At 32.3% G+C, this 13,557-nt stretch overlaps 1 protein-coding gene across 1 annotated transcript in view; it reads right to left on the bottom strand.

Moving 5' to 3' along the window:
- Positions 1–13,557, bottom strand: part of LOC145239994 (IgGFc-binding protein-like) — a 266,786-nt gene that overhangs the window by 31,880 nt on the left and 221,349 nt on the right. The window contains exons 56-59 of the mRNA XM_080103577.1: positions 11,149–11,259; positions 9,341–9,451; positions 5,358–5,468; positions 1,457–1,704 (exon numbers count right to left, since the gene is read on the bottom strand). Of these exons, the coding sequence (XP_079959703.1) occupies positions 1,457–1,704; positions 5,358–5,468; positions 9,341–9,451; positions 11,149–11,259 (581 nt within the window). The remainder of the gene's footprint in view (positions 1–1,456; positions 1,705–5,357; positions 5,469–9,340; positions 9,452–11,148; positions 11,260–13,557) is intronic.

Here is a 13,557-nt window from a genome sequence, read left to right as displayed (position 1 = left end):
CAGTAGCTAACTCAACGTTTATTTAATAGTTCAACGTTTATTTAATAGTTCAACGTTTATTTAATAGCTCAACGCCTATTTGATAGCATAACATTCATTAGATAGCTCAACCCGTATTACATAGGTCAACGCGTATTACATAGCTAAACGTTTATTACATAACTCAACGTTTATTTAATAGTTCAACGTTTATTTAATAGTTCATTGTTTTTTAATAGCTCAACGCCTATTTTATAGCATAACATTCATTAGATAGCTCAACGATATTACATAGTTCAGCGTTTATTACATAGCTAACCGTAACTAACGGTTTTTTCATATAGCTAAGCGTTTATTAAATAGCTCAATGTTGATAAAGTAGCTCAGCGTTTATAAAATGGCTTGACGTTTATAAGAATTCTCTTTGTGTATAACTTATTGTGTTCCCTGGAGTGTAAGTGACAATAAATTTCCCCATATTTCCAGTAATAACCATCTCTTTCAATAATTTTTGAAAATTAGTTTGCGTTATCGCAATAGCCGTTTACCATTGATTTCTAGTTCGTAGCGACCATTGATCTTCACCGGAACCTTAGTGGCAATAAGCCTCCCCAAGGTCCCAGTCCTCTTCGCACTTACTCAGTGGAGGTCTGGTTAGGGCTTTCTCTCGATCTATATCTATAAAAGTGAAAATATCTGTGTGTGTGTGTCTGTGTACATTTACCTACCAAATAACTGTCAATTTTTGGTCTAGGGACTCGAGATTTGACATAAAGAGTATTGAGATTTGGAAAATCTTTTTAATCGATTTTTAGCCAGAGATTTGTCTGTCAAGGGGTCAAAGTTCAACGATTTGATCTTTGAAAACTCTACCAAACTCATCTGCCAATTTTGGGTCTAAACACTTGAAATTTTAAATGTGGGTTACTTGGACATGGGTCAAACTTTTTAATTTGATTTGCGCCTCCCCCCCTAAAAAAATTAGGGGTCTAAATAAGGGTCAAATTTAAAAAAAAAATGACCTCTGCGGTCTCTATCATTTGCAGAGTCTACCAAATTCATTCGCCAATTTTAGGTCTAAACACTTGAAATTTTAGATGTAGGTAACTTGGATATAATTAAAACTTTTTTTTATTTTGATTTGAGACCAAAATAATAAATGTTAAGGGGTCAAAATTAAGGGCAAAGTTTAAAAAAAAATGACCTCCGCGGTCTCTATGAAATTACTCAGAAAAATTTTGGTCCAAACATTTGAAATCTTACATAAAGTGTATTCACACATATGGCAAGTTATGAACCGTACATAGGGCCCGAGCAAAGCCGGGTTGAACTGTTACTAAAGATATAAATGAAGTTTGGGATAGTATTCGTGGCGTATTCGTGGCGTAATTCATTCGATATTGTCGTCTGCAACATTGTTCACGTTTACATTTAACAGCAAAAGACATTTTAAGTGAGCTAATTACAGAGTACTTACGCTTATCCTACTGCCTGGCAATAACCTGATTGTCTCACCCTGTATTTTGAGGTCGACACCTCGAGTGTAAGACACGCGTGTGTTGCCACGATGTTCATTCTTAACTTCCACGGTGAAATGAGGCAATTTGCTGGTTTCGTTTGATGCGGCCATAGTGTATTTGCAAATCCCCATGAAATGGATCCATTGACCATCAAATGTCTTGTAATGCGGATCACCCGAAGCAGTGCACACACAGTCTGGGATTCCTACAAAGATTTATGTAAATTATCAATGCAAATATTAAACCCCTTCGTCGACATGAATATTTTGGTTATTGCGTAGCATTATCAGCATTCTAAAAAAATATGGAAAACATTTTTTTTATGAGAAATATTTCTATTTGAAACGAATTATTTGCCAGGCTCTTTTATTTGACATCAGGTATTATAAGGCGTGAAGCAAAAAAATTATTTTATTTATTTTTGAGAAAAATATGCTAACATATATATATATATATATATATATATATATATATATAGATATTTAATTATTATAGTAAAAAATAAATAAATATATATATATATATATATATATATATATAAAGTTAATGTGTCTCTGTGTGTGTGTGTCTGTGTACATTTCCCTACGCAATAACTCTGTCAATTTTCAATCTACAGACTCGAAATTTGATATACAGGGTACTGAGATTTGGGAAAATCTTTGTGATAGGTTTTCAGTCAGAAATTTGGCTGTTAAGAGATCAAAGTTCAACAATCTGACCTTTGAGAACTCTACAAAACTCCTCCGCCAATTTGCGGTCTAAACATTTGAAATTTTAGATATAGGTTCCTTGAAAATGGATCTAACTTAATAACTTAATTTGAGCCCGAAACAATAAACGTTCAGAAGTAATAATAGGGGGGAAATAAAAAAAAAAAATTGACCTTTTTTTTTTTTGCTCAACATACACCTCCGAACACCCGGATAACGTCGAGTTGAATTTCTAGTATATATATATATATATATATATATATATATATATATATATATATATATATATATATATATATATATATATATATATTATCAAATTTGCTCCAGACAAAGCATGAAGCATCTTGTCATAAATAGTTGAAAAATACAATTTCAGAGAAGAAAAACAAGCCAAAGACGATGGTTAAAGAGATAGAGTTAGACTAAGAAAACAGCAGTTTTTCTCCTGTGTCAGTAACATCGGTGGTTAAATGTTTAGCCTAAATGATCAAATTAGGGAGATGAGCGTTAGAAGACTGCTGAAAGTAAACCAATTACACTTATTATATATAATTTATTTTATTAAGAAAAACTCTATGTATTGCAATGTCTGTTAGGTGTTCATGCTAGATCTGGTGCTAATCAGTCTGTCAAGAATAAATCAATTAATTATTTAGAGCCTTTCAGTAAATGAAGACGCCGAGAAAAGACGGTTGAAAATCTCATTTTTGAAATTATGTGATTTCGCGACTTCTGTCTGGGGTCACCTCTGATCTTTAAGGTGTCATTCAAAATATTCCGTACTTAAGTAGAAAAAATCGTTCTATCGTCGGAATTTTGGGTCACTTTACGTAAAACGCCGGAAGGTGCCGAATGAAAGTTTTGTGACTTTTTCGCGTAAACGCTGACCATTTTTTTTTTTTTTTAAATGAAAACAAATTATATCCGTTATTACAAAGATAGTTCAAGGTAAAATTTATTGAACTACAAGAGAAAATCCTTTTGCTGTTCGGAAGAAAATGGAATAAATAATTATTCCAGTTTTTAAGCAAATTTAACTTAAAATCAAGTAACAAATAGTTATAAAATAATTGATTGTTTATGATTTTTGTTTCTTTTTTTTTGTTCAAATCAAAATAAATACTTTTTTTATGAAATAAACAATGATAGAAAATATATGTTTTCTTAAATGAATTTGGTTGCTACGATTCCATTGACTCAGTGTTTCAGCACCTTCCGGCGTTTTACGTAAACTACCCGTATAATTCCGACAAATATCACAGTCTATACCTTACATGAAAACTAACTTTTTTTCATTTAAACAACGTCCCTTGTTAGTGAAGATTTTTTAAAATGAAGTTAGTATAAATAATACTGATGAGACTATTCCATATTTTTCCCGATTCAGATACAATTACCGATTCCGTACTTAATTTCTGATTCCGATACGATTCCCGATTTCGATTCTTTATAAATCTTTAAGTATGTAACTATAAAATAGTTATTTTGTCTTGATTACCGTAAAGACACATCTTAAATGTGCATATATTTCCTCAAACGCAAAACCGCGTGCGTGTGCGTGTATAGGTTTGTGGGGGGGTCTATAAATTTTAGTTTTACTGAATGTTTCAGTTAATAAATATTTATTATTTTCTTATTATTCCCAGCCGTTGCAGATCTTTTTAAACAAAATCAAATAAAAAGAAGATAATTAAAAGAATTCGGTTTTGGCATCGGAAAATAGGCACTTCTGATTCCGATACCGATTCCGATACCGATTTCGATACCCACTGAAGTTCCGTTTTCTTTCCGATTCCGGATTCCGATTCCGATTGATCGTCCCAACACTAATAAATAATGGTATACGCATCAGCGTCATAAAGTTTTTTTTAAATTTTTTAAAAATCCTTTTATTACATTTTCACGCCAAACACTTTGATGTACAAGGACAAGGATTGGCTAAAATACTCTCAGGGACATCATTACAAGGATACTATGTAGGAAGTTGAGCAGCAAGATTTTTGTTCACGTTACACTTGAACTTCTGCATGTCAGTACAGTTGGGGAAGCAGAACCCAGAAGGGAATTCCAGAGTCTAGCAGTTTTGGAGAAGTAACTATTAGAGTAGAAGCCTTTCTTACATCTAGGGATCTCCACTGTGTAAGGGTGGGACTTTGCTGCCTATCGGGTTTGACGGGGTATTTACGTCGGGGGGGGGGGGGGGTAAAAGTAGTTCGTCGAAGCATCCACTATTAAAATACTTGTAAACCAGGTAGAGGGATGCAACATTTCGTCGATGGGACAGACGTTGAAGCTTAGATGTCAGTTCAGGACTTATCAGGTTGACGACTCTCTTTTGAATCCTGTCCAGAAGTAAGAGACTAGTAGCAGATGCACGAGCCCAAATACTCCATACGTGGGCGAATGGTAACCTTATAGATGTACAGGATACACGGTAGACAGAGCCCACCTTCTTCGCAGCAGCCTTGGCAATGCTCTCAATGTATCTGTTCCAACATATTTAGTTAAATGTGTTCATTTAAATTGTATGAACATTAATTAAAATGCATACAAAATTGTATCGCTGGAAATGCGAAATATCTTAGAACTAACTGGATGCTCAGCGTTGCCCGGGTGTTTGGAGGTCCGTGTTGAGCAAAAAAAAAAAAATGGTAGCCGGCAAGCTCGAACCCTACCCCAAAGGAGGAAAAGAACGAGAAAAAAGTAACAGATTTGCTGTTGCGTCCATCGCAACGTCAAAATTAAGGATAGTCAATCGAAAAGAGGCGATGACTTTCGAAAATATATGCGAAAAAATCGACCCCTCCTTGTAGAAAACTGCCCCTGTTGAGGGTGAAGAAATTAATGTTTTGGAAATTTTTTTTCGATATTTGTCGTCTGACGGTTCGGGTTTAAAACAGTACCGGTTTCTTCACGTTCCGACGCGTCTGTCAAATGTTTTAAGCAGACATATAAACATACATACATACATACATACATTAAAAAAAACATGCAACATACATATATACACACACACATACATACATACATACATACATACATACATACGTACATGCTTTGAAAAGGCAGGTGAGATTTATTATGATTGAATTATAGGAATATCCCAGTGTTTCATATTAATAAAAAAATGGAGTAAATAGCTTACGTTTTTCACAATTTTTTCCGCTGAAATTTTTCTTGCATAAGCATTTATATCTAGACTCAGTATTTGTGCAAACGCCGCCATTTTTACAAGGGTTCCGATGACAAGGGTTGGCTAAAAATATTAGAAAACACAAACAAAAACCATTTCAAAACAAATAAAGACGTTTTTTCAACTTGCTGTTAGACTTCCACAACTAATGAGTCATCATCATTATAACATATGCATCCGAATATTCTGTTGTATGCATTGGTTTCCTCGATAGTGGTATTCCAATGTTTCCGATACAATTACCGATTCCGCTTTTTATAAATCACGAAATATTAAACTATGAAGTTGAGATTTTTTCCGTTCACCGTAAAAACACAAGTTAAATGTGCATATATTTTCTAAAACGTAAAAAATCAAAATTGTGTGTTGGGTATATATCGATTTTTGTTCTATTGGTAATTAAATAACCAATGAATATTATTTTATTATTACCACCAGCAGTAGAATATTTTTTAAAACAAAATCAAATAAAAAAAGATAATAAAACGAATCGTTTTTGGCATAGAAAAATATGAACAAATATATATATATATATATATATATATATATATATATATATATATATATATATATATATATATATATATATATACGAGGGGCGTGGAATAAGTAATGCCTCTGGCCCACTTCCAGTTGTCTGATCTAATTGAAATTTTGCATGTGCAATGGTTTATATCTCTACGAGTTATGTGGCAAATTACAGCTGCTCTGAACTAATTGTGGTTTCTGTTTTACAGGTGTTTGAACTGAGTCAGGTCTGAAAAGGAACCTGTTGAATGTCGAACAGTGATCCGGTTTTTGTATTTGAAAGGGCACACACCACAGGAGACTTTTGATGAAATGAAAGAAACTTATGGTGATAATGCCCCATCATATGACCTTGTAAAACGCTGGCATCGTGAATTCAAGCATGGCCGGAAATCTGTGGAAACAGTTCCCAGACCTGGTCACCCCCCCCTTTTGCCATTGATGAGGCATCTGTCCGTCAAGTTGAGGCTGCCATTTTGGAGGATCGGCGCGTTGCTATTCGCCAAAAAGCCCAAGATGTCAAGATTAATACAGAGTGTGTGGAAACTATCATTCCTGACCATTTGCATATGCATAAAGTGTCTGCCAGATGGATTCCCAGGTTGCTCACACCATTCCAGAAGCGAGAACGCGTCGAGTGCTCGAGGATGAATTTAGAGATGTGCCAAGATGAGTCGAAGTTTTTCAAAAGACTGATTACACAGGATGAAACCTGGGTTCATCACTCTGATCCAGAGACCAAAGCCCAGCCAATGCAATGGAAGCACCACCCCCAAAGAAGGCAAGGGTGCAGCCCTCCGTTAGTGGATAATTATATTTTAAAAATAATATATATATATATATATATATATATATATATATATATATATATATATATATATATATATATATATATATATATATATATATATACCGCTCCCCATGTGAGGGTACCAAATTGGTTAAAGGGAAAATTATTCCCAACTCGCATTTAGGTAAAATTGCATTTTCGTAAATAATTCAAAACACATCGCTAAAACAAAAACAAACAACATCTATCTGCATATATAATTATTTTGATACCCACATACACTAGTGTTTTATCCATTCGAGAATCATCAGTGCAGGGACTTGCTATTACAGTATATATACACGAACCGAGTGATGTGTTCATCAACGTTTTGTCTTTATTTCGAGACTGTCAGTGGAAGTCTACGAACAACCTCGATTAATTTAGCGGATACAGACCCTTGCATTAAATCCTTGTCTTCCAGTATTTATTATGTATGGATCTGTTCATTCATAAGTAATGCAGGTAATTTCGCCAGAAAACTATGCTAAATGATATTTATCTATTCTTACAGTAGAAACAATTTTTCACAACATTTCGGAAGATGGAAAATTCAAATCTATAAATATAAAAGCGAAAATGTATGTATGTATGTATGTATGTATGTGTTTATGTGTGTGATTATGTATGTATGCGTGTATGTGTGTTCGCTTTTTCTGTGTGTCTACAAAAGGCTTCTTTCAGAGAAGCGGTCGCTCGCTTCACAACTTTTCAAAACTTTTTATATCACATATAAATCGTAATATCTCACAGTTAACAACGAAGCTCGCCTGTCTATTTAATTTGCTCGATTTCGGGAAGATAAATATTCAACATTTGTCGCTCGCCGCATGTGTGTTAGTCTTTTTCCTATAACATCTTGGGGGGGGGGGAGCGTTCAGCAGTAAATGAAATCCCGCCGTCAAACTTGACCTCATTAACTCATTAAAACGGGCACTTGCTAAATCCAAGTAATTAAATGAATTCAAACGTGTTTCCGTTAGCATGTCGCGGTAGGGGGAATGGTTAACGTCGCGCGTGTTTGTTTTTTTTACACTTTAATTTACAACTTTGCCTCAAGGTTTGGCATCGATCCTCATACTTACTTTTTTACCCCCCCCCCCGGAGTTTCCAAACACCCGGGCAACGCCGGGTACTCCTAGCTAGTATATGATAAAAGCAAAATTACGTCTATACACCTGTAAATTTGTTTTTTTTTTGTATGTGTATTGGTAGTTATATTAAAACCCCTTTTTCCTTTTTATTTAAAAATAAAATAAAACTCTGTTATATATGGGTCATGGAATTGCATTCACCTGCACAAGATCTAGCTAATTTGTATATTTAAAAAAAATTCATTTGAATTAATTCCCTATTAGTTTTTTTTTCGGTTTTCTTATTGAATGATCATTTTTAGTTAAATATTACGTGTAATTATATTCATACAGATATTCTACATGATTTACATTTGCATAATATTTTCGTAAAAAGATTATAGTAAACACAAACATATTTCTACATATATTCATGTAGGCGTATTTATTTTTAAAAATTTGCCTACCAAACTCCTCTGTCAGTTTCTGTTCTAGAAACATGAAAAGTCATATATATTCAAAATTATGCTGCTACAAAAGTGTAAAAAAAAAATTGCCAGATGATGGTCGAATGACGGCATTACGAATATGCATGTGTAACGTAATTTATGCTTTAATTTTTAGCTTTGAAGCAAACACGTCTTCATAGCTCAGGCATTAACCTCGAAGGAAAAAGTAAATCGTGAGCTAAACGATGTGGTTTCGATTCTCGATGGTAACGCACGAGTAATTTTCTTTTACTTTTTAAATTATAACTATATATTGGGTCCAATATAATACAATGATAAATACGAAATCTGCATTAATTAAAATATCATATTTAAGCGTATTTTACGACCAGGCAATGCCGGACGGCCTGCTATGTTTTCTCATAAATCCTTTCTCTCAGTATATTTTCTGTCCGTCTGTTTTGCAAGTTTCGTCATTTTGACGAGGTTTAATGCCATATGGATCAACTTTAAAAATAGAAGTAATTATCAAAATTAAGTTGACATATGGCATTTACACACACATACACACACACAAACACACACACACACATATATATATATATATATATATGTATATATATATTGTCTCTAAACTATTGTAAAAAAAATTCGTAGAATTGCCCGCCTATGGAACACTGTTCCACTGGCTTGCTTCCCAGTTGAATACAACATGATAATTTTCAAATCCAATGTAAATAAGTTCTTGCCGAGCCGTCCTCATTAATGATCAAATTCTATCCAATTTACACTATTAACGATTATTACACTACAATCTCACATTCATTAACCCTTATTCTCGAGTGGCCTTGGGGCCTTGTTAAATGGTGACTTCCCAGCCAAAAAAAAAAAAAGAATAAAACTATTTATAAATTTAATTCAACAATATTGTCAAAATCTTTGAGATATGTGGTGTCTATTCGGTTTAGACATTATCATTTTTATTCAATATCTTGACAACATATGATCACCGAAAGAAAGGGATAAAATAATAAAAATAATAAAGCAACTACTTACCTTTTTCACAATGTTTTCCAATAAATCCTTTCTTGCAATCACATGTGTATTTTTTACCGCTTCTTTTACAGGTTCCGCCATTTTGACAAGTGTTTAATCCACAGGGATCAACTTTAAATAAATGTGAAAACACAATAAATAACATTATGTAAAATTAAATCGGAATATGTATTGGTGTTGGGGCGAAAAATCAGAATTTTTTTGGGGGGTGGGGGTTATCGAAATCGGTCACGGAAGCGGCAAAAAAGTATGTGCTTATTCTCCTGTTCCAAAAACGATTCATTTAATTTTATTTTATATTTGGTTTAGTTTCAAATGAAATTCTCAACTGCTGTAGTAATACTTAAGTAACAGATAATTATTGATTTTCAATTCCCAGTAGCACGAATATCTGTAAATAACAAGTGTTTTTTTGTTAGGTTTGAGAAAATATATGCAAATTTGACATGTGTTTTTTCCCGGTATTTGTGTCGAAATAACAAATTTATAGATTAATAAATATTCAGAGATTTATAAAGAATCGAAATTGGGAAAGGTAATTGTATTGCAATCAGAAATTTAGTACGGAATTGGTAATTGTATCGGAATCGGGAAAAATATTGTGATCGTTATATAACTAACCCACACACAGTATGTGTGAGTGTATAAATATATATATATATATATATATATGTATATATATATATATGTCAGACGAGCGCCACTCCCTCAGACACTTAAAGTCCGTGAGCCTAAAAATGACTTTTTTTTAGTCCTACCGGTGAATTCACACACTCAAGCAGGCATAACACTGAAGACTGTAACTGAGAACAATTATTACATGCTTCCGGCATTTCAAGCCTCCACACGTCACAACTTTTCCATCACCATAGGACCATTTTTATAGACAAATGCCTGAGGGATTATCTATGCACAGATGCTGTTACAGATTCTTAGCTTTGTACGACAGCTAAGTCTCTCTCTCTCTTTCTCGGTTCAAAATGTTGCGATCCATCAACAAGCAAGAGCAAGATAGCCAGCAACAAGTTAAACTGCAGACCAGCTTAATGCGGGTACTGGTCTCCCGCTTTAGGTTTTTTTAAATCAAAGATTTGCTTCTCCTAGAAAGGTTGCCTTCACCACGGCTTACGGGAGCCCTCTCCACCCCAACGCTTACATACATACACACACGGTGCTAGTTGGCCGTGGACCCCGAAAAAAGGGGTAATTCGCCCTTTGAAAGGTCTTGTTTATATATATATTTCTTCACCATATTCCCTCTGCTCCACTTTTTTGTTATCAAGTAAGATCTTTGACTTACTTGTTGTTTCATCAAATACTTTTGCATGCAAAATCCTATCCCGCATTTTGCTAATTCCTACCCTCTGATGAGAAGGAAAGTATTTCTTCGAAACTCCGCGGATTAAGGACTATCCACTTATCTAGTGTTTCCTTTTCATATTAAATATGTTTTTAACTCATTTCAAAGTGTTTTTAAACATGTTTTATTAACTGTTTGCTCGTATATATATATATATATATATATATATATATATATATATAGATATATACATGTATATATGTATGTGTGAGTATGTGTCTGTGTATATGTATGTTTTTCCTAAGAGAATGAAACGCACATGTTTCATTGTCAAGATCAATTTTTGAAATATGACATTTCGTCGATTACAAATATTAAGTAAATTGGTAAAGGCTTTTAGAAGCATCATCAATGAAATTAAAAATTTTGAATAAACAGAAAAAATCTGTTAAGATGTAAGTATTTTGTTTTGTTATCACTGTTATGTAATAATGAAGCAATTAGTTACCTTTTTCACAATGTTCTCCAAGAAATCCTTTCTTGCAGTCACATGTGTATTTTTGTTCGTTTCCTTTGCAGGTTCCACCATTTTGACAAGGGTTAACTCCACAGAGATTAACTTGAAACAAATATGAAATAATAAAAACACACGTACGTAGTAACTTGCAATTTAAACCGGCATTTTCTGTAGCAGGTATATATATATATATATATATATATATATATATATATATATGCATATGTACACACATATATATATATATAAAGAATAAATGACAAAAATTTATATTAAAAAATACATGATGTTGACAATTTTTATATTTTATTCCCTTACATCAATTGATCCTTACAGTTCTTGACAGTGTCTGTTTCGTAGCGCAAAATCAATCACTTAATTATTATATCAATTAGTGAATCTATTATACCTTTAACCCATCAGAAGAAATAGGAACAATCAATCCGCCAAAGGAATTAAAATGTGATACGACATGGTGAGAATCCAAAAATTGGAAGAGCAGCTGCAGTTACCTTTAAATTTTGCCATTACGCCATCTTGGATTTTTATCAAACAAAATCATTGAATCCCACTCTTCGTACTAACCATTTAATTAATTTATGAATCTTCTGACAAATGTTCTATTTAATAATTACTAAATTTATTAATTCTCAGTTATGTATACCTAACTTACGAGAATAATATTACCAAAAATACTTTATAAACTACAAATCAGTATACATGCCCTTATATACGAAACTAAACCTAATTTACAAAAAGAGGAAAACCCACTATACGTACTAACCATCTCAATCTATGAATCAACTACCTAAATTTTCTATTTAATTATTATTATATTTATTATTACTAAGTTAAGAATACTTACTTATGATAATAATATCAACGAAACTATATCAACAAAATTATATGTACGAAACTTAAACTTAGCTCCAAAAAAAAGAAAGCCAACTATTCGTACTATCAAATTAATTTATGGTATCTTCGTAACAAAATATTCTATTTAATAATTAGTAAATTCCATAATTCTAATTATGTATACATATTTTGAAAATAATGTCAACCATATTATAAACTATCTCAGCTGTTTATATATTTTTTTTTACAGTGATCACCTCTTATCAAGGCCCGGAAGCCACTCAGGGATAAGGGTTATTGCAAGTACATTACGTTGGTGTGGAGATTTAATGAAGTGTTTACTTAAGGGGCGGTTCATTAGGAATTTGTTAACATTGGACTTGAAGACATCCAAGTTGTAGTCCGGTGGGAAGCAGGCAGACGGAACAGAGTTCCACAGGCGTGCAGTTCTAAGAAAGAAGCTTTGTTCATGGAATCCGCGTTTTGATTTAGGCACAGATATAGAGTGGGGGAAATTATATCATATACACGAATATAATTTAATCTGTGAAAAGACCGATGTTTTATAAGAGTCAAATTACGTTACCAAAATGTAAACTTAACATAATTCAAGTCTATTTCAATCATACACGTCAATACAAAAGTTATCCTTACGTTATGTTAAGTTTAGAATAATTTGAAAATTATTTTAAATCATAACCTCTTCACCTTTGAATTAATTTAATAAAATGCAGACCGAATTACTTCCCTTAGATCAAGACACCCTGAGATTATATTTATTTACCTTTATCTATTTTTTTTCAACGTCTAGACATCCATATCAGCTAATAATAAATTTATCATTTTAATATAATTATAATGTCTTTAATTCATTATTATTTATTAGAAATTAAATCGACTTTTTTTTAAAAATTAATATTCCCGATACAAAATGTTTATATTATGGATTATTACAATCGATAATCATGAGTTATTAAGTTCTAACGTTACATCCACTAATGTTGAATTGAAAATTAATTAGTTATTTCCATTTACTCTAATTTGTTATTTATTTATTTAACTATTTAATCATACTAATATCAATATCCGCACCATCAATTATTTATATATAAAGTAATGATTTAGTTTTTACATTTCAAAATTTTACTCCATTTTACATAGGAACCTCTATTTTTAATAAACGTTTTGCGAAACTAATTCCTAATTTAAGTGTGATAATTATGATTCAGAGTTTCTACATCTGATGACATGTTATTATAATTTTAATCAAATGAATGTATATCAAAGTTAAAACTAGTTTTAATTTTAATTCAAGTTAATAAGATTTATAAATATTGTTTAGACCTAATAATTATAGACTATATCCAACCTTAGTTTTCCTTATTCTTAAATCCCCTCTCCTACTAACTACATTTAGACCTAATAATTATAGATTATATCCAATCCTGGTTATCCTTATTCTTAATATCCCTCTCCAATGAACTTTAATTACACCATATTTATTATTTATTTATTTATTTAATATTTTAATTAAAATTTAATTAA

This window comes from Euprymna scolopes, chromosome 19, assembly GCF_053919585.1.
Source record: "Euprymna scolopes isolate OS-2025 chromosome 19, ASM5391958v1, whole genome shotgun sequence".
Taxonomy (NCBI): domain Eukaryota; kingdom Metazoa; phylum Mollusca; class Cephalopoda; order Sepiida; family Sepiolidae; genus Euprymna; species Euprymna scolopes.
This window is presented reverse-complemented; position numbering and strand designations above follow the sequence as displayed.